This window comes from Malania oleifera, chromosome 11, assembly GCF_029873635.1.
Source record: "Malania oleifera isolate guangnan ecotype guangnan chromosome 11, ASM2987363v1, whole genome shotgun sequence".
In the NCBI taxonomy this organism is placed as follows: domain Eukaryota; kingdom Viridiplantae; phylum Streptophyta; class Magnoliopsida; order Santalales; family Ximeniaceae; genus Malania; species Malania oleifera.
The window spans coordinates 40,102,976-40,125,359 of NC_080427.1; the positions used below are offsets into that span (position 1 = coordinate 40,102,976).

Here is a 22,384-nt window from a genome sequence, read left to right on the forward strand (position 1 = left end):
TTGAATTGTAAGAGTCGATCCATTTATTTATAATTGGAATATATATATAATCAATAAAACCCAAATTAAACCTAACCTTTGTACCACTTCTTATATTTATTATTATTATTATTATTATTATTATTATTATTTAAGATTCTATTTCGATTAAGGACTTTGTTAGAGGGGAAAAAAAACAATATAGAAACGAATCTTCTTTTTCTATTTCATCACAATATTGAATGTTATTAAACAAAAAATTATTCAAATATGGTTAAAATTTTATTAAAAAAAAATCAACATTCGATTGCGCGGGTCAAAGAAATTTTTTATTTCACTCATTCATTGCATATTTTGTTTATTTCTTTTTCATTTTCTTCTTGATATGCTGCCAAATGGCATTTCCCAACTTCATGGAGGAACAATTCCCCTAAAAAATGACATTGTACATTTAGTGGTCTAGAAATAAAGGAAGGAAGAATGCATATATCAAGCCAAACATTCCAAGCATTTGTCGTTCACCTAAAGATGGGAATAAATTATAGAAGGAGAACAATTGGATGCCAATTTGTAAGACAAGTTGGACCTTTTCATGTCCTTCCTATGCCAAGTTGGGAGTCAAATGAGTGAGAGAGAGAGAGAGAGAGAGAGAGAGAGAGAGAGAGAGAGAGAGAGAGAGAGAGAGAGAGAGAGAGAGAGAGAGAGAGAGAGGGTTAGCAGGTTGGGTTCGGATAGGTCATAAACGGGTCGGGGTTAAATGAATTCGGATTGACCTGTTTATTAATGAGTGACTATTATGTAAACTCAAACCCACTCATTTAATAAATGGGTCATGAATGGGTCACATGTTTAAAAAATACAATTTATTTATTTTTAAATTTTTTAAAACATATCACATAAAATGACATTTAAAAAAAAAAAACTCATTCATTTTTTTAAAATAGGTGATCCAATCTGAACCCATCTAATTCGTTTAATAAAAGGGCCGGGTCTAGGCTGACTTGTATTAAACCTAAACCCAGTTTAAACAGGTGGGTTATGAGTCGTCCGTCAAGTTTTGACCCGTTTTGCCACCTTTAGGAGAGAGAGAGAGAGGGGCTAAATGTGAATTTTTATGTTGTTCAATTTGTTTTTTTCTTTTTTATTTTTTGGGTATAATGGGAAGACGATGTTTGGTTTGCGAAAGCCTTCTAGAATTTTTGAAAATGTAATGTCTAAGATAATTTTAATTTATTGTGAAATTTTTTCATAGAGCCGAGTGATCAGGATTCCTCAAAATCTTACATTCGTGATAAGATAGAGTAATTTTATATTTTCATTTCTCATTTTAGCTAATGTGAAATTCTCAAAATTAGGGTTAGCAAAATGGGTCAAGCCTTTCTAGGGAATTCCATTTATTTAAATTATGTATGAATATTGGTAATACTAACGTATATAAATCAGGTCAGCACAAACCCAATCTGGTAAAAGTTTGAATAAGCCCAAATTCACTTTAACTCATAAATTTTGGTTGTTGACCGGAGCTCGAGGCCATTTTGCCTTCCCTACTCACAGATCCACACTCATCTAAACTTGGAAATCGAAACGTCACAAATATTTAGTCATTTAAAACAAATTTTTTTATTATAATATAATATTACTATTGAGCTATTATTATAATAATTTATTATATATTTAAAAATGTGATGTAATATAACATTAATATTTTTACACTTATATCTCCTCCCAATTTGTATTTTCGACAAATATTAGAGAAAGTATGCAATTGTGATAGTTCAAAAGGAGGTTTGTAAAGTTTTGGGCTCGGCTTGAAGTGAATTTGGTTAAATTTCATTTGGGCAATGTTTTTTGGGCCGAGCTTGGGCTTTGTCGTAACCCGACCCAGCCCCTTCCATTTTCATTCCTCTCTCTCTTTCATCCTTCTGATTTCCCTCTCAGTTCATTCAGTTCCTACGGTTCATCTCTATCTCTCCCTCTCTCTCGTCCGTTGGAGTTGAGAGTTGTTCGGATTTAAAACCCTAGAAAAGATTTGCAAAAGTTACAATGTTTGATCGGAGGGTACTGAACTGTAATCGCATGATGTAAATAGAACCAAACAGGTGCGCTTATTTTATTTTATTTATAAATTATCGTTTCTCTTGTCTGAGAGTTTATACTTGCATTATTATTATTATTATTATTATCATGGTATCGAATTGAGGAACAGAGAAGAAGTAGTTCTTTTGAGTAAGTTGATTTTCATTATTGCAATGGCTAGTAGTTCCTGTTTCCTTTTATGTATTGCTCTGTCAGAATTGAACTCTTGTTGCCGTAGCTTGTATAGATTTTTGTGCTGAAAAATGAACTTTTTTAGTGGGAATTGGAGTCAAAATTTCTTTAAGCAATCGGACTTGGCAAGAACTAATTTCCATTTATAAAAAAAATTTGATGTCATCGAGAGAGGATTGAATTGACTAATGCAAGGAATGGGATTTGGCATAATTTGTATTCATAATTTTGAGTTACTTATGGCATTTCTATATTTAACTCTTGACTATTTTTTGTACTATATATTGTATTTCAGTTCATTTTAGTTAATCATGCCAAATTTTAGTTTATATTGTCTCAAATTATGTTGCTGATTATCGTTGCATTTTGCTAATTAACAAGGGCAAGTTAAGGCATAATGTGGGTGATGCAAATTTGTGGGAAAGACAAAGAGTATGAAAATTTGAATCTTCTTACAACTTACAAGTGCTCTACCTTAATTAGTTTGTTTGTTTGTTTTTTTTTTTTGTTTTTTGTTTTTTGTTTTTGTTTGGGAAGTGTAGTGGGGTGGGGTAATGGATTGTACAAAAGTAATGGATGTTCTTGAGAGGGCCTAAAGAGGAGAACCAAGCAATTTTCAAGAAGCACAAGCGTGAAAGGTGGTAGATGAAGGAAAATGGATTCCGTAACCTAGTGGGAATCCAAAGATTGGAGAGAGAGAGAGAGAGAGAGAGAGAGAGAGAGATTCTGTAAGCTAGTGGGAATCCAAAGATTTGGGTGGAGGGGGGAGAGAAATCCTACACCACAACTCAACAATAAGAAAGTGATGAATTGTTCGCTGAATAGAGTGGTGACACATGGTCAGGGTGAGAGAAAATAAAAAGGAACATGTCACACACAACACATGGCAGACACTTGAGCAGCATAGCCACATAGGAAAAGGTTAAGACTCCCATAACAATTTGTGACTCAATATCACCACGCCAAGAGCCCAAGACTCTCTAAAACATGCTAGGAACGAGATTGGTGAAGAGATTCACCATGTGTTTTGTGATCAATCCCATGCGCACATTGTCATTTTGAACTCTTGCAAAAGTGCAAAAATAAGATAATTAAGAATTAATTCATAATTGTGTACATTTAAGTACAACGTGAGACAATTTCATAGTATGGGGCAAAATGATAATTTATGCATTTGCATAAAGCAACATGAAATGGGTTGTTGATTATTGTCATTTGAAAACCTTAAAAGGAGGAAAATCTGTTGTTAGCATATGTTTCCTTTGTAAAAATGCAGCTAAATTAGTGAAGACATCTTATTACACTGTTCTCGGAAATGGAATTTGTGGGAGTTGGCATTGTCAATTTCTAATTTCTCGAGCAACTACTTGGTCAAGTGAGAACTAAATATGGACTTGTGGTATTAATACTTGTATGGAGATGAAAATGGCCTCAACTTTGACCCCCTCACCATTTTTTGGGCTGTGTTGACAGATAGAAATAGAAGGGTTTTTAAGGTGTTGAAATTTCTGTTGTTATTCTTATGGATAAGTGGTTCAAGAACTTACTGCATGGTTTGATGGGCTAGATCATTTAGGTTAGCACGCTGATTGATAATTTATTAGATTTTTTATCTTGTTTTGATACCACTTCTGCCTATCAAAAAGAAAGAAGAAGAAAAAAAATTAGATTGGCTTAGCTGTACAAAATGTATATTATTTTATCTTTTACATTTTTTTCCTTTGTTTTTTTTCCCCTCTCTATTTTTGACATTCACAAAGATTACATGGGCTATGGCTTCTATTATTTGATGATTTTTCTTTTTCTTTTTTCTTTTTCATCCTTTCTTCCATTTTAACACGCTTTCTGTAAAATAACCCACACATATAAAGTGACTTAATATTACCTTTTATTTTTTACTATTGGACGTATCTATTTAATTTACTCTCATGTGTGCACACTGCACAGAAAATGACATGTCCTGCTGTAGCTTTGAGGAGGAGGATGAGGCAAAGGGATTTAGTTCATATTCTTTGCACCTTGTTGATGTTGATTTTTTTCATGCATGTCCTAAGGTATAGTTTGGGGTTTATGTGTCTCATGAGGCACCAATTGGTATTCGGGAAGAAGAGAAAGTGGCTGAGGCTTAGGCCTGTTCAAGAAGATGGTGAGTCAATTACCCAACCTCATCACTCATTTGGGACACCATCTTATAGCTTCAAAAGACATAAAAAGGATGATGGGAAGAGGTGCAGGGATGGAAAAGGGTGGCAAAGCTTCTAATGATCCAATGTTAAAACACTTAGAGAATTCGTCTAAAATTTTTGGATCCTTTGTTCATGACATAGTCCCACACTTTGCCACAATGGCTAGAGTGATGGTACATGAGAATGAAATGGCTGATAGGAGCAACAAGGCGGTAGCAGAGCTGTTTAAATTGGAGGGACTAACTTGAACTGAAATCATAAGGCAGCTGATATATTTGCTCTTGAGCCAAGTAGAGCTTCAATATTTTTCTCCCTTCCTACTAATCTCAAGTGACGATATGTAATTGCACTGCTTGATTGTAACATTGATGGAGCTAGCGTAACATTGATGGATTTAATGTGAGTCAAGTAAACTTGGTTAACTTATTATCGATGTGTTATTTTTGATGCGTTTTATGTTATTTTGGTTAGATGTTATTGAGAGTTGTTACTTTGGATGCTCTATGTCTGTTGTCTTACTTTTGGATGTTATGGTGAAAATGATGTTTATGATATTTTGTATTTATTAATCCAGTTGTGTTTAGGCCACTTTTTTTATGGATTTTATTTTTATTTTTATTTTTTGTTGGTAGATGGAACCTCTATCATAATTTTTTTGCAGGGGCTAAAATCCAAAATAAAAGAATTAATAATTGTACTCTTATTTTTTCAACTTCCATGGAATGACAGAAAATTAGGTAATGCATGTGTTGTTATGTTGTGGCTGAGCCACTTTGTTTATGGATTTAAAAAAAGAAAAAGAAAAAAGGAAATGGAGCCTCTGTCATAATTTAGTTGTTCCTTTTGCAGAATTTTACTAAATTAAAAAAATAATAATTGAAGTTTTGTTGGTTTCAATTTTCCTTGGCAAGCTAAGTAAGGTAAGAAGATCGGTTAAGAAAAGCATATTCTTTTATATTTTAAACATACGGGTAAAATTGGAAAAGTAGGTCCTTGATTCTGATGTTTAGTCATTGTTGTCAAATCGAGATTCAATTCGTGAATCAAAATTATGAATTTGGGAATCAAGGATTGTTGGGCTTTTGTGAAGCCTAGTTGCGTTCGATTTGGATGATGACCTGACTTTTCTTTAATGAGAGATTTCTATCCTAAGGCTTAGTCCATGGAGCGAAGGATTGGGCCGTAAGCCCAAGCCGTACTCGTGGGGGTCCGGGGGCAATGGCCCGGGAAAATTTTTTTTAGGCCCTATTTTGTAGCCTATTCGGAGCCCTGTGCGCAGCATATAAAATGATTGTTTTTGGGTGATTAGGTCAAGTGGTCACACTTTGCGAGAGAGAGAGTATTGTACCGCTGCACTCTTTATATTTTCTTCCTGATAATAGTGAAATCCCTGCAACTCCATGGATGTAGGCAACATTGCCGAACCACGTAAATACTCTCTTGTGCGTGTGATTGATTTTTCTTTGGCGTGTATTCTTTCTCTATTTTGTTTCTCACAGATTTCGGGAATTTGTTGTTAATTCCCAACAACTGCTATCAGAGCCTAGGGTTATGTTCGAGTGGGAGCAATGGCAGAGGAAGCAAGAAAGATGTCTGGAATAGAAAAGTTTGATGACACAGACTTTGGATTCTAGAGGATGCAGATCGATGATTATCTCTAGGAGAAAAACCTGCTACTATGAAGGACGAGGAATGGAGTCTCCTTGACAGAAAGGTACTGGGAGTTATAAGATTAACTCTGTCTAGGTCCGTTGCACACAACGTTGTGAAGGAGAAGACTACAACAGATCTGATGAAGGCTTTGTCTGGTATGTATGAAAAATCGTCAGCAAATAACAAGGTACATCTGATGAAGAAACTGTTTAATTTGAAGATGGTAGAGAATGCATCAGTAGCACAACATCTGAATGAGTTTAACACTATCACAAATCAATTATCGTTTGTAGAAATTGATTTTGATGATGAGATTCGTGCACTGATTGTTTTGGCTTCGTTGCCAAACAGTTAGGAGGCAATGAGGATGGCGGTAAGCAACTCTACTAGAAAAGAAAAACTGAAGTACAATGATATACGAGATTTAATTTCGGCTAAGGAGATTCGTAGAAGAGATGTGGGTGAAACCTCATGATCTGGTTTTGCCCTAAATCTTGAGACAAGAGGTAGAGGCAATGACCGAAATTCAGATCGGCGCAAATCAAAATCCAAAAATTATAATTGGAGCAGAAGTAAATCTAGATGTGGACAAAAAGGACAATGTTGGAACTGTGGGAAAATGGGTCACTTTAGGAGACAATGCAAAAGTCTTAAGAAGAAGAATGAGGATGATTTTGCTAATGTTGTAACAGAAGAGGTACAGGATGCATTACTTCTTGCAGTAGACAGTCCACTTGATGATTGGGTTTGGGACTCAGGAGCTTCGTTTCATACCACTTCACACTATGAAATCATACAGAACTATGTAGCAAGAGATTTTGGTAAGGTGTATTTGGCTGATGGTACAACCTTGGATGTTGTGGGTATGGGAAATGTTCGGATGTCGTTGTCCAATGGGTCTGTTTGGTTATCGGAGAAGGTAGGACATATTCCTGACTTGAGAAGGAATCTGATTTCTGTCGGACAACTTGATGATGAAGGGCGTGCAATGTTGTTTGTTGGTGGCACTTGGAAGGTTACAAAGGGAGTCAGAGTATTGGCTCGTGGAAAAAAATCTGGTACTCTATACATGACCTCAAGTCCAAGAGACACAATTGCAGTTGCTGAAGCAAGTGCTGATACAAGCTTATGGCACCATAGACTTGGTCACATGAGTGAGAAAGGGATGAAGATGCTGCCATCAAAAGGGAAACTACCAGAATTGAAGTCCGTTGATTTTGACATGTGTGAAAGCTGCATCTTAGGAAAGCAGAAAAGGGTGAGTTTCTTGAAAAGTGGCAGGACATCGAAGGCTAAAAAATTGGAGTGAGTGCACACAGATTTGTGGGGGCCTTCTCCCATTGCATCCCTTGGAGGTTCAAGGTACTACGTTATTTTCATTGATGACTCTACTAGAAAGGTATGAGTTTATTTTCTGAAAAATAAATATGATGTATTTGAAACTTTTAAGAAGTGGAAGGCTATGGTTGAGATAGAGACAGGTTTGAAAGTAAAGTGTTTGAGGTCGGACAATGGAGGAGAGTACATAGATGGAGGGTTCAAAGAGTAATGTGCTGCACATGGAATCAGAATGGAAAAGACCATTCCTGGGACACCACAGCAAAATGGTGTGACTGAGCGCATGAACAGAACATCTCAACGAGCGTGTTAGGAGTATGAGTTTGCATGCTGAACTACCAAAAACTTTCTGGGCTGATGCTGTTAGTACTGCAGCTTACCTGATAAACCGAGGACCTTCTGTTCCCATGGAGTTCAGACTTCCTGAAGAGGTTTGGAGCGATAAAGAGGTAAAGTTTTCTCACTTAAAAGTTTTTGGTTGTGTTATGTTCATATTGATTATGATGCTTGTAGTAAACTTGATGCAAAGTTTAAAATATGTTATTTCATTGACTATGGTGATGAGAAATTTGGCTATCGGTTTTGGGATGAACAAAACAAGAAAATCATCAGAAGTAGAAATGTGATATTTAATGAATAGGTTATGTACAAGGATAGGTCAACTGTAGTGTCAGATGTCACAGAGATAGATGAGAAGAAATCTGAGTTTGTTAACTTAGATGAGTTGACTGAAAGTACTGTCCAGGAAAGGGGTGAAGAGGATCGGGAGAATGTTGAATCACAGGTAAATCAAAGTACACTTGTAGCCGCGGTCCGTAGATCTTCCAGGACCATTAGACCTCCACAGCGTTATTCCTGCTCTAAATTATCTCCTGTTAATTGATGGTGGTGAGCCAGAGTGTTATGATGAAGCCTTGCAGGATGAAAGTTCAAGCAAGTGGGAGTTAACCATGAAGGATGAGATGGATTCCTTGTTGGGGAATCAAACATGGGAATTGACTGAATTGCCAGTAGGGGAGAAAACTTTGCACAACAAGTGAGTATACAGAATAAAGCATGAACATGATGGTAGCAAGCGTTACAAAGTTAGATTAGGTCAAAGGGTTCCAGCAGAAGGAGGGCATTGACTTCACAGAAATATTTTCTCTAATTGTGAAGATGTCGACAATTAGACTGGTACTGAGAATGGTGGCTGCATAAAATCTACATCTTGAGCAGTTAGATGTGAAAACGGCATTCCTTCATAGTGACTTGGAGGAAGACATCTACATGATTCAGTCAGAAGGGTTCATTGTCTAGGGACAAGAGAATTTAGTCTGCAAACTGAGAAAGAGCTTGTATGGTCTAAAATAAGCTCCAAGACAATGGTATAAGAAATTTGACAGTTTTATGCATAAAATTGGGTTCAAGAGATGTGAAGCTGATCACTGTTGTTATGTTAAGTTCTTTGACAATTCTTACATCATTTTACTGTTAAATGTGGATGATATGCTCATTGTAGGGTCTAGCATTGAGGAGATTAATAATCAGAAGAAACAATTGTCAAAACAGTTTGCAATGAAGGATTTGGGAGCTGCAAAGTAAATCATTGGAATGAGAATCATTAAAGACAAGGCTAATGGTATATTGAAGCTTTCACAGTCAGAGTATGTGAAGAAAATTCTCAGCAACATGAATGAAGCTAAACCAGTGAGCACACCCTTGGGTAGTCATTTCAAACTAAGCAAGGAACAATCACCGAATACAGAAGAAGAAAGGGACCATATGAGCAAGGTGACCTATGCCTCAACTATTGGCAGCTTGATGTATGCTATGGTACAAGGCCAAACATTGCACATGCAGTGGAAGCTGTGAGCAGATTCATGAGTAGACTAGGAAAGCAGTATTGGGAGGCAGTCAAGTGGATTCTGAGATATCTGAGGGGTTCATCAGATACATGTCTTTGTTGCACAGGTACAAGTTTGAAACTATGGAGTTATGTAGACGCTAATTTTGCTGGTGATAATGATAGTAGAAAGAGTACTACTGGGTTTGTATTTACTTTGGGTGGTACAACTATATCTTGGGCTTCAAATCTGCAAAAGATTGTTACTTTGTCTACTATAGAAGCTGAGTATACTGCAGCAACTGAAGTTGGAAAGGAGATGATTTGGTTACATGGTTTCTTAGACGAATTAGGTAAGAAGCAGAAGATGGACATTCTACATAGTGACAGTTAGAGTGCCAATTTTCTTGCTAAAAATTCAGCTTTCCATTCAAAGTTAAAGCATATACAGACAAAATATCACTTTATCTGTTACCTTGTTGAAGATAAGTTGGTAATACTTGAGAATATCTATGGATCTAAGAACTCAGTAGACATGTTGACTAAGGGTGTCACTATTGAGAAGTTGAAGCTGTGTGCAGCTTCAGTTGGTCTTCTAGCTTGAGGACAGGAGGATGAGTTGTAGGGATGGAATTGTTCATTTGGAGGATTGCGGTTGATATTGGCGATTGAGCTAGTCTTCAAGTGGGAGATTTGTTGGGTTTTTGTGGAGTCTAGTTGCGTTAGATCTGGATGATGACCCGACTTTTCTTTAATGAGAGATTTCTATCCTAAGACTTAGTCCATGGAGCGAAGGATTGGACTGTAAGCCTAGGCCGTACTTGTGGGGGTCCGGGGGCAACGCCCTCGGGAAAATTTTTTTTTTGGACCCGTTTTGTAGCCCATTCGGAATCCTTTGTGCAACATATAAAATGATTGTTTTTTGGGTGATTAGGTCAAGTGGTCACACTTCGCGAGAGAGCGAGAGAGAGAGAGTATTGTACCGCCGCACTCTCTGTATTTTCTTCCTGATAATAGTAAAATCCCTGCAACTCCGTAGACATAAGCAAAATTGCCGAATTACGTAAATATTGTCTTGTGCGTGTGATTGATTTTTCTTTGGCGTGTATTCTTTCTTTATTTTGTTTCTCACAGGTTCCGGGAATTTGTTGTTAATTCCCAACAAGGATTGAATCATAAGATTCGGTACAAATTTCCAAAATCAATTATAAATGGCATGCATATATTGGTGTATGAACAATAAGCAAAATGTAAAATATATTTAATTTTGGCAGTAAAAATTTTTCATGTGTATGCTTTCCTAAACAAATGAAAAGTAAGGGAATGAGTTGGGAAATATTAATAAGAAAATGAATTTGATGTTGTTTAAGGGAAGGAATCAAAGAAAAAAAAAAAAAACTTTTGATATTTCAGCAATTAAAAATAATATTTCATGCACATTCTTTCTTGGATTTTTTTTAAAAAATGATTAAGCTAAAATAGTGGTAATAATTGAACAAACTACTGAAAAAACTAACTTTGAATCTTAACAACACAAAGAAACATGTGTACCACCTTGGTGAACGAGTGCTCTGCCCCTTTTTCTCAATCTCAGAGCACTATACTCCTAGAATGAAGAATGGTTTTGTGAAGGAAACATAAGACCTAAAGCTCTATATTCTCCTCTTTTTTTAGAGCAAAACTGGCATAGGAATCAAAGGTGATTGTGTAAAAATAAAATAAAAAGAAAAAGGGAGTCCTCGAGCCACGAAGGCTCCCTGCTTTGCAAGGGTAGGGAGAGGGTTGTCACAGTGTAGGTAGCATTTTCCCTTATTTTAATGCAGAGAGGCTGTTTCCTTTGACTTGAATCCATGACCAACCGGTCACAAATGAGCAACCTTACTATTGATCCAAGGTCTCTCTGTAAAAATAAAAGCAATTGAAAAAAAAAATGTTGTTTTTGGAATTTAAACTAGCGGTTCTGTCAAGATATGTCAGCTCTAAAATTGTGTGATTGATAGATTCGGATCGATTCTTTAGATACACAAGGTGAATCAATAGATTTGGCAATGACTCAGTTGTTTTAGATTCACTAGTTAGATTCAAATTGATTTGTATGGAACTGATATGAATCGTACGAACTGAATTGTGAATAGTTAGATTCTATCAACTGTGTCTGGGTATGAAGTGACACCATTTTGATTTTGATTGCTGCTTTGTTCATGAACCAAACACCACCTTACCATTACTCTTTTGAGATTGCAGGACTTCTTGTGCAGCTCTTATATGTTTCCATTTTACTCCCAACATTACTTGTTTCAGGGGTGTATTTGATAAAGAAATTTCTTGCTCTGGGTTTCTGAAAATTGTGTATTAATCTGGGGAAAAGGTTGTTCGCGGACACTTTTGCTAAATACTGCAGATATCATTGTCAAATTTATCTCAACAGCACCCTGTATCAATTTCTTGAAATGTCAGCAAACTATTCGAAGTACTTCTGAAATTGCTTCTTGTTGCTTACGCTATGAAATGGCTTTACTTCTACACACAAAGAGCTTAGTGATTTCATTCCTCTTGTTATTGTTCTTTTTTTTTTGTTTTTTTTTTGTTTTGAAGCTTGAATTTGCTAGTCTTATGGGTGCACTTTGTCATGACAAAACAATATTTAAGAACAAGAGTAAGTGATAAAATATGAAAACTATCACACAGCCACCACACATTTATGTGGTTTGTTTTATAGCCATCGCCACAAGCAAGAAGAAATCCACTAGAGAGCAGGAGGCCTACCAGCCCATCCATCTGCTCTATGGATGGACTTGGGTTCAGGACGAAAAGCCTCAAATAAATCCTGATTAGGGAACAAGAGACAGATAAAAGATGAAAACAATCACATGACAACCACATAGTCATGTGAATTCGTTTATAGCCTTTATTTACAAATTAGAATGGCTAAGAAATTCATAATAGAGCAGGAGGCCTACTGTAACAGTCTCGGCCCAATTATGGTGAAATGTTGTCCGCTTTGGCCCACTGGGCTTATGGTTTTGTCATATAAAAGACACCTCATATAGTTGGAGCCCAGACCACCCTTACAAGCCCGAGATCTCTTTAGTACACATCTGATGTGAGACCATGACATGCTCTCCTATCTATTCTCTGATGCCTTCGTCAAAGCGGCCACACCTTTGTGTAGTATCCAAATCTACATGAAAGTATTCCTAGGATGGCTTTGATACCAAATGTAATGATCTTGACCCAACTCCAATCAGGTATTATCTGCTTTGACCCACTAACCTTATGGTTTTGTCTTATAAAAGGTGTCTCACATAGTTGGAGTCCAAACCAACCTAGTACACATATGTTGTAGGATTGTGACACCTATCAGCCCATCCTCTGTTCAATAGACCAGGGTGCTGAGGGCTTGTCAAGTAAAAAACCTTAATATTTGATATTGATGGTCATGGGTTTGTAGCAGAATGCATGAAAATTGACATCTCAACAAAGTTTTCAACATGTATGGTTAGCTGTATGGTTGGTTTGACTTTACATCTTGCTCAGGTTACCCAGTCATGAAATGTGGAATTGAGTTAATGACACAGCAGTCAAATGAACTAGTCTGTTTACCTGATCTTAATCATTTAAAAATAGTGTAACCTTTGTTGTTGGGAGAAGGTAATTCGAAGATATGGTGATTAGACATGTCCTTTACTGCCAATTCTCTTGCATAGTTGATTTGATATTTTGGGTCAGAAAGACATTGGGATTCAGGAGGTTAGTTCTTCAGTCTTTAAAGTCTAAAACAGGTCTATATAAGTTCCTTTCTTTACCTCAAGATGTTGCTTTTCAAAAATTCAAGTGAAAATGAATAAAAGAGTAGAACCAGGTCTTAGTTCTTTCACTCCATTCGATTGGGGAGAAGTGGAGAGGAGGAGAAATGAAATGGATTCTCTCCATTTCCTTGTTTGTTTCACATGAACTGGAGAGGAGAGAATAGAACAAAGGGAGGAATACTACTCAACTTAAAAAAGGCTGAAACACCCTTACCCTATGTTTGGAGAGACCTTGAATTTGGACTTGTATTGGATTTGGATAAGATATAATACAAAATTGTATTGAAATTTTTCCAAATCCACCCTAATCCAAATCTAAGGTCCGAAATTCATGCTTCCAAATGCAGCGTTAGACAACTTTTAGAAGTGGTTATAGGGGAGGTATTACTAGGAAAAGAGAGAGAGAGAGAGAGAGAGGGAGAGCCTGTAGGAAGCATTATTGTGAATCAGGTTTGACCTTTGTTTTCTCACCTGTTGAAACAAACAGAAAATATAGAAACTAGTTTCTTGTATCTTTTCTTCTCTCACATAAGCTTCTTTTCTTCTCTCTACTTCTTTTCAGCCAAAAGGAGTGCAAATGTCTCATCATGTTATGAATCATGAAACACTTTCTGTCAGATTGTAGTTTGGACATAAGTGATGGATTCAGTGTTCCTAGTTAAGTGGCAGAACATCTGCATTTATATTTGCACAAAGCTATAAACTATAAACTAGGTGCAAAATTTAAGTTCACATTTCTTGGTTCAAGCAACTGCCTTGTTTAGGTTGGTTGCAGGCTTGCAGGTCCCATTTCCAGAAAGCTTTGTCTTCCACTTTGGCACTTTGCTGGTTGTGTTGGGAATAAAGAACAAATTCCCGAAACCTGTGAGAAACAAAATAGAGAAAAAATAACGCCAAAGAAAAATCAATCACACGCACAAGACAATATTTACGTGGTTTGGCAATTTTGCCTACGTCCATGGAGTTGCAGGGATTTCAATATTATCAGGAAGAAAACACAGAGAGTGCGGCGATACAATGCTCTCCCTCTCGCTCTCTCGCAAGTACAACCACTCAAACCCTAATCATCCGAAAGCAATCCTTTTTATATGTTGCGCCTTACGGCCCAAGCCTTCGCTCCATGGACTAAGCCTTAGGATAGAAATCTCTAATTAAATAGGGGTCGGGTCGGCATCCAAATTAAAACACAACTAAGCTCCACAAAAGCCCAACAGGTTGAGACCCTCTTAGACAATGGTTAAGTGGATGCATTTTTAGCTTGGCTATTGGTCTTATCCAATGATAGGATTATTTACCAAGATGAAAGATAAATTAAGAAATGGAACATATTTGCGACAAGTTAAGGTGTAGCTCTTGTAGAAGATAAGATGAGAGTGGGACGACTCAAATTGTTTGAGCACTTGCAATGTAGGCGCAGTGCACCAGTGAGAAAGAGTGAGTTAATTATTGTGAGGGACAGTAGAAGGGGTAGGGGTAGACCTAAAATAACTTAGAATAAGATATTGAGTAAGGATTTAATAGTCCTTAATTTGTCGAAAGAAATTGCCCATAGTTGCATAAATTGGCAAAAAATGATTCATGTAGCCGACCCCACCTAGTGGGACTTAAGGCTTGGTTTTTTTGTTGTTGTACAGGAGATTTCACATTAATCTCATTCTAAATACTTTCAAAATGTCTTTTATTGTACTGTTAGAAAAGTAAAATTTACACATCTTTTTGTATATTATTCTTATGCTTTCCCCATGGTTGAAAGCTTTACTTTGTTCTTTTTTCTACTAGGACAATAAAGTCTTAAGAAGGGCTATCAATATGAAGGTAGAACAGCATGTACATATAAACACAATTAATTTTAGAAAGGAGTGAAGAGAATGTTACCATATTATATCTTTGATATGACCTAATCTTGCGATATCCCATGCGCTGATCACACTAGAATGACGCTGGGAGGATGTCACCTGCCTAGAGGGACTTAAGTATGCTGCTTTTCATTGTGCCAAAAACATGAAGATGTTAAATTATAAGTGATTCATGGATAACACGTTTGATTAAGATAACAATGACAAACTTTAATGACAGTCCCAATGAGGGTAAGGTGAACCCATGCTCATTGAACTAAACTTTCAATTTTTGTGATTTAGTAGCAATGTCTCCTTTTCTGTCTAGGGAAATGTTCCTACATAAAAAATGCTCATGTGGGAGCTCTAGGATCCACTTATGCCACTTTTTTTTTTCTCTTTTTTTGAAATTTTTATCTATAATAATAGCAATAACTTTTATCTCTCTCTATCTCTTTTTCTCTCTCAATCTTTTTTTTTTTTTTTCAAATTTGCTTACACTTCACCAAGATTCTCCTTCTCATCTCTGTTCCCTTAAGCAACCCCCTTCCTATCTCAGGAACTCCCAATCCTGGAGCTCTAGCAATCCACTCAGAATCTTTAATGCCCGTTGCAGAACCATTCTTGGCGTACTCCTACATGAGGTAGGTGTAGCCTTTGTGAATGCAGAACCCAGATAGCCTGATCATATGTTGTGGTTTACCTGCTTGAGGATGTTCACCTCGGAGATGTCCTTGTGAACCAAAACCCAGATGACCATGATACTGGCGGACCGGGGCTCTGTTAACCTCATCATCTTGGGCTACATTATGGGTTTAGGAAAAATTGAATTATTATTTATATTATAGATTGAAAAAAAAAAAAAATAAGTCACTTGCGTGGATCTCAGAGCTGCCACGTAAGCAATTTTTCAACAGTGTATTTTCCCTGGATGGACGTTGCTCCACTCCAAGTGCAGTGACCTAATTGCAACAACTTAAGACTTCGTGACCTCAATAAGTTTTAGTCAATAGTTTAGTGATCATTAGTGCATTTTACCCAGAAGTGTCTGTGAACCATGATTTGTATTTTGTAGCAAGGCTACATTGATTTGGTCGATGTTTTATTTGTTTTGACATATTGCCACTGCACACGAAATCTAGGTCATATTTTGATGCACATGAGTGCTCATTCTTGTGATACATTCATGTTAATAAATGCATTGAACTCATAGATGAAAACAGTGTGGGGTCTGGACCATATATGTCATGCTAGGATCCTCCCTTGCTGTCCCATGTGTAAATGATTATTGGGGGTGAAGTTGTTGAAACTATCAATGATTATGGACACTTTCTCTCTTTGGTAGCATTTCTAATTGTGCCAAAGTGTGAATAGCCTACTGCTTACGTACAGAACCAGAAGAAAAACAAGTTGGTGGCAAAAAGGTAGCTTGAATGTAAGGCTCCCAATCATCGAAATGCTTAATAATATTCTTGCTCTGTTTGCATTGCAGAAGAAAAATATTTGAGAAGATCTTCTGAGCTTTGCGAACGAAAAAGGTGAGATCTTCTTTAGTTATAATTTTGAGTACACGTACAAATCTGCCCCTCTCATTCTTCTGGATGGACCTTTTGTTGTGTATGGTAAGCAACTTCATATGCATTGATCATTGGTGGACTTTACTTTGGATATGATTTTCTGAAAACCACGTTTCTTCTATCTGTACGATAATAATTTTGATTGACCATCCACTAATTATTAAGGATGGTTTACAAGAGTGTCTTTGTCCTTGTTAACCGAGTTATATTAGTTAACCCCATATCTTGAATGGCTTAGCAACTGCATTTGGCTATCTGCAGAATGTGAGAAGATAATGAAAATCTGATAATGATCTCAACCCTACTTAGCATTCCTGATTTTTATTTTTTTATTTTATGTAAAAATGTCATCAGAAATCTTTATCATCTTCAACGAACACTCCCTGCTGCATGTTTATGCATTGCACAGAAGATACGAACCCACATATTTTAATTTTGATCACATCATGAGCATTGATACAGCATATCAGTAAAAAAGAAAAAGAAATGTGAAGTTAAACGATTAGAAGGGTGAGATTGTTATGGTTGGCTGGGCTGTTTGATGCAGATCAGGTTCAACCCTATATCTTTAAAAAATGATTGCCCTGGTCATGGGGCTCGAGCCTTGATTTGAAGTTGTGTAGAGTTCAACGAAGTTCTATACACATGCGCTGCGTTTTGTCAAATTCCACTCAATTTCAAATTCAAGGCTCAAACTCCTTGCCCCTAAATGCAGCAAAAGAATTTTTTCAAGGAGGGTTTTGCTTTATGTTTGTGGTAGTATGATCAATTGTACAATTTCTTAGCGTTAGTCCAGGTTCTGTCTGTCTAAGCTGTTGTCATGTACTTTGCCAATTTCCATGGCATGAGAGTGACTGGTACTGCAGCTATATGACTGATAGTAGCTCATCTGTACTTCCTAGAGAACATTTTGAAGATTTTCTCAATTCAAAGTAAGAAATCAGAAACAGAAATTCAAAATTTCACAAAACCTATAAAGTTTAAATGTTGAATTACAGGGGTGACTTTCTGTGATGATGACAAGTGATTCTTAGGGAATATCATAAAGGAAAGGTGATGTCTTCCAATCTTCCGATGTGATTGAATGCATCTTTTGGTACAGACTAAAGTTGGCTTAGGGTTTCTCCTAATGTTACTCCCTTTGCTTTATTTCCTTTGTTTCCAGCTCTGCACATCTGCTAATGTCAGGACCATGTTTCCCTTTACTTTTCATTGCCTGAGCAAACAAGGGCTTCCTATATTCATTTTCCTATTGAAAAAAAATCGTAGTTGTCCCCATCATTTTACAATATGTTTGGTTTGTGGAATCGTATGGGATAGAAAAATGAATGGAGTACAAATTTGAATGGTGAGAACTGAATTTGGACGTTTACTTTGTAATTATGGTTGCTTTTGCAGTCTGGGGAAAATGACACTTTTAAAAATATTGATTATATCTTGCTCAAATCTCTTTCAATAAACAGGGTTATTTTGGATTTTTCTTTTATAATTATGGTTGCTTTTGTGTTCTTTCCAGGCTTAACCACTAAAATAAACCAAAGACTTAATAAACCTCATCCTAGTTTGACCTCAGATTTAAAAAATAATTGAGTGCCGGCTGTAGGCAGCCATTGATGCTGATATTTTTCCATCCAAAATTCCACAGGATTCATGGTTTGGATTTGAAATTCTTATGGCGTGTTTGGAAGCATGAAGTTCGAGTTCAAACGAGCAGAAAAAAACCCTTTTGATTTTAAGCAAATTTGAATTCGCAAACATCTTATTGGCCCATACAATGAATTTTTAGGTTATAATTGGTTTGCAAAGTGTCTATTCTTAAGGATATAATGAAATAAGGTGAGAATTTAATAAAAATTATATAAGAATATAACAATTTAGGAAAAAAATTCATTTCTATTTTAACATGCTGGAAATAGATATTGTGAAATTTTCAAAATAATCTTTGCTCGTCTATTTATTGATTTGTAAAATTTGTGTTATTTATTCTTTGCTCAACAACACTTTTTCTGGTAATATCTATCATATTCTCGTGAACCAAACATAATTTAAGGTTCAAACTTTTCTTTCAAACAGTTCCAAATTTTTTGTGGAAATACTGAATATCTAAGCAAAAATGATATCTACAGGCATGGCGTTTTATGAATCCAAATGATGAGTTTAAGCCAAACCCGATTAAAAAATTTCAAGTCTTAGCATCCAAACAGTTCATAATTTCCATGGAAATATAGAAAATTAGACAGAATCCACTCAAAAAAAATTCAGGCTGTTCAAATCCCACTTCAAATTGAGCAAGGTCGCAAGTTCATGTGCAGGCAGATTGGAAAGATGCCCTTTTGATTTAAGAATTAAGATAAAAACCTTTCTGTGAATTTAAAATTAGGGTTTGGGAGAAAGTACTGGCGGATCATGATGAGATTTTGAACTTGTTATGAAGTTTTAAGCTCCCAAGATAGCAGCTGCTATAGTTCTAATCACAATATCAGCAGTTGCATTATGTTATGTGGTTGGGACCATGGGCTCAGCGAGGAATGAGCCTTGTTGACCTCTTCACGTGAACCACGTTGCCAAACATGACCCTGTGTTCTTTCTGAATTACACATGAATGCCCCCATTTTATTTTTTTCCAAAAAAAAAAGGGTAAGCTGGTGGGTATTTCAATTTGCTGTAGAAAACAACAGTAGGATATGTTTGGCTGCTGGAATTTAAAAATGGAAACCATTTGCTTCAACAGTCATAACCTTGGCAAATACAGGGGAAAAAAGATTTACTGAATCCACGAGACAAGGCTGAACTTTGAGCCTCATTTACTGAACAGCCCATTTTTGACACTGCTTGAATCTGAATTGAGGTGAATTTTTTCAAAATCTTCCCTTATTCCCACTACCAAACAAGTCCCAGCTCTCAATTTGAAGGCCTTGTCCGCCAAACAAGCCAATAGGGAAAAGGGTCCCCTTCACTTAAAATCATCAGAGCAGATGGCACTTTTTTCAAATTACTCTGTTCCCAGTGGCAAATTGGTATTCAAGATCCTTTATAAATCCCATTCCAACAAGACCCATGATCCCCACACAAAATGGCTGGCCCATCTCCTCCCCAAAGATCTCCCCTCCATGCTCTTCATGTTTTCTCAATGAAGTCTCCATCTTCCACCTTGAGCTCCATGAAGCTCAAAACCCTAATTCATACTCTCATCCTTTCCCACGTGTGCCGCGTCGCCCGGGCTCTCTCCAAGACGAAATCCATTCTCATTGAGATCCTCAAAGAACTCCAATTCCTCCACTTCATGCACCCTCCAAAGAACAAGAACAAGAACAAGAACAGAAAGGCATTCTTTGGTTCATTCAGACTTCACTATAATTGGTGCTCCTCTTCCCACGTGCTGCCCGTGCCTGCCCCGGTCCTGGAAGGGCTTTCAAAGCGTCATTTGTACTATGATTCTGCATGGAATTCTTTCATTTCATGCGAGGATCAGTCGCCACAGCTCTCCGGGTACCTCGAATGGCTCGAGGAGGCAAAGGTTGATGAGAATTCCGGTGCTGCTGCTACCGAGAGAGAGATCAACGAGATCGATCGGCGTGCCGATATGTTCATCGCTAACTGCCATGAGAAGTTCAGGTTGGAGAAGCAAGAGTCCTATAGGAGATACCAAGAGATGCTGGCTAGAGGCATGTGAGCTAGCTAGCGAGGGTCTTCAACTAGCTTCTTCCTAAAGTATTCTCTCATTTCCTACATGTGCTACATTGGTTTTGGGGTCGGGAGGGTAGCTAGAAAAGTGATCTAGCCATTGGCATTGAGTGGGTTGAGCTTTAGTTTCTCCTGGTTTTAGTTTCAGTTTTACCTTTAATTTTCATGAAATGGGTTTTTTTTTTTTTTTTTTCGGAGAATTGTATGTGTACATGCATGATGGGATTTGGGAATTGAATCTGTGCAGTTCTTCTCTTGGCATGGTCTTGCAGGGCATTGATGATCAAACTGAGCTTAGTTCTTGAGGTCACTGAACTGGGTTTTATTAGTTCATTGAATTGAATTTCTTGTTCTTTCGCATCTGGTAAGTGTTTGTAAAGTCAGTGGAGGATGCCAGTGTCCATGACTCAATTGCAACAATAACCTTTATATTATTTAAATATAATATAAAGACCCATTATAGTTGTCCCTTTCCTAGATTCTACATAAGCGGGAGCTTTGTGTAGTCCTTATTTTTAGGGCAAAAGATACTGAAATTTGACAAAAAAATAAAAATTTCTCTTTTTATTTTACAAAAAACTAAGTTTCTTTAGAAGGATTTGTTTCTTTTTGACAAATTTTAAGGAAAGCCTATAATATTTTTGAAATGTCAATGTCTTTTACCCAAATATATATTATACGCTCACAAAGGTCATGAGATTACTGCATTTTTTTGGTTATAAAATACATGCCAAGCTCGTGTTTCTGAGCTGTCAGGTCATTGAAAAATCTCAAAAATCAGTCATGTTGGATTCTTGAAGCCAAGTGTTTTACTATTTTTCTTCTTTATTTGTCTTTGTTGGGCATACCAGATTGCTAAATACACCTAAAGCTACCCCAATCAACAGACACTACCAATAATTAATCACTGCATCTCCATTTTTCTAATCCTCCAATTTTCTAATTCTCTCTCTCTCTCTCTCTCTAATAATACAAATAATTTCATTTTGAGCAGCTTGAAGAGTGAAAGTGTTAGACATGAAAACTTGGTTATGAACTTTTGTGCCATTTGTGTTGATTACAAGTTCGTCAGTGCATGTCTCTTTGTGGGTTTTTAATTTACTTTTGCTGCACATGTGTGTATATATATATACACTAAAAATGGACTATTGGGTTGGGAATGGGTCAGCTCCTCACCCACCCCTCCCCCTATCCCTCTTTTGTACCTTTGTTCTTTAGGTGATCATTTTTGGTCCCAGTACATAGGAAATTAGGGCTTCTTTGTCTTAGTAGTGTTTCCAAAATGGAATCAAACTGGTTGAACCTAAAAATGAGACTTGTGTCGAGTTTTGTATGAATTGAAAAATACTTCTATTCAATACAAAATATAGAGTACATGGTTGTATTTATATAACACAAGAAATAAGAAAATGAAACTAACAACTTAACTAACTATGATAACTGATTAAAAACTATATTAATTAACTCATCTTCTCCTCTTCTAACTTAGCCTTGGATTTTAGCTCTAGTTGTTCAATCCATGTGGCAATATTCCAACACCCCCCCCCCCCCCCCTCAAGATGAACGTGTATATTTTGAATGTTCATCTTGCGAAGACTATAATGAAATGGAGAACCGAGAGGCTTAGTGAAAATGTCTGCTAATTGCAATCGTGAAGGAACATGGAATAACTTTATGATATTTTGTTGTAATTTTTCTCTAATAAGATGACAGTCGATCTGTATATGATTGGTTCTCTCATGTTGGACTGAGTTGGTAGCAATGGACAATGTTGATTTACTATTGGGGTAAACCAAAACTGGCTGCTGGTGGGGAATATGCAAATCTTGTAGTGCATAAAGAAGCCATTGAATTTCACAAGTTGTTGAGGCAAGTGCCCTGTATTCTGTTTCGGTAGAGGGTCTGCTGATGGTTGCTTGCTTTTTACTCTTCCAGGAAATCAGGGAATCACCTAAGAAGATAGCAAAACCAGTGACACTTCTTCGAGTGTCAATACATCTTGCCCGATCACTATCGGAGAAAGCTTTGAGCTACAGTTTTGAGGAAGCTGGAAAGAACAAGCCTTAACCAGGAGTTGCCTTTAGATAACTGAGAACTCGAATGGCAGCTTGGAAATGACTCACAACTGGTTTGGCCAAAGACTGATTGAGAACTTGGACTGAAAATGCAAGATTAAGTCTAGTTAATTTTAAATACAACAATTTCCCTGTAGCGCCTCGACCCTCTTGGT

The 22,384-nt window shown here is 36.8% G+C and overlaps 1 protein-coding gene across 1 annotated transcript; it reads left to right on the top strand.

Moving 5' to 3' along the window:
- Positions 1–1,905: 1,905 nt before the first annotated feature.
- LOC131167692 (uncharacterized) lies at positions 1,906–20,409 on the top strand. The gene is made up of 2 exons (XM_058126533.1): positions 1,906–2,078; positions 16,386–20,409. The coding sequence occupies exon 2, from the start codon at positions 19,544–19,546 to the stop codon at positions 20,141–20,143; it is 600 nt and encodes a 199-aa protein (XP_057982516.1). The 5' UTR covers positions 1,906–2,078; positions 16,386–19,543; the 3' UTR covers positions 20,144–20,409.
- The last annotated feature ends 1,975 nt before the right edge of the window (positions 20,410–22,384 follow it).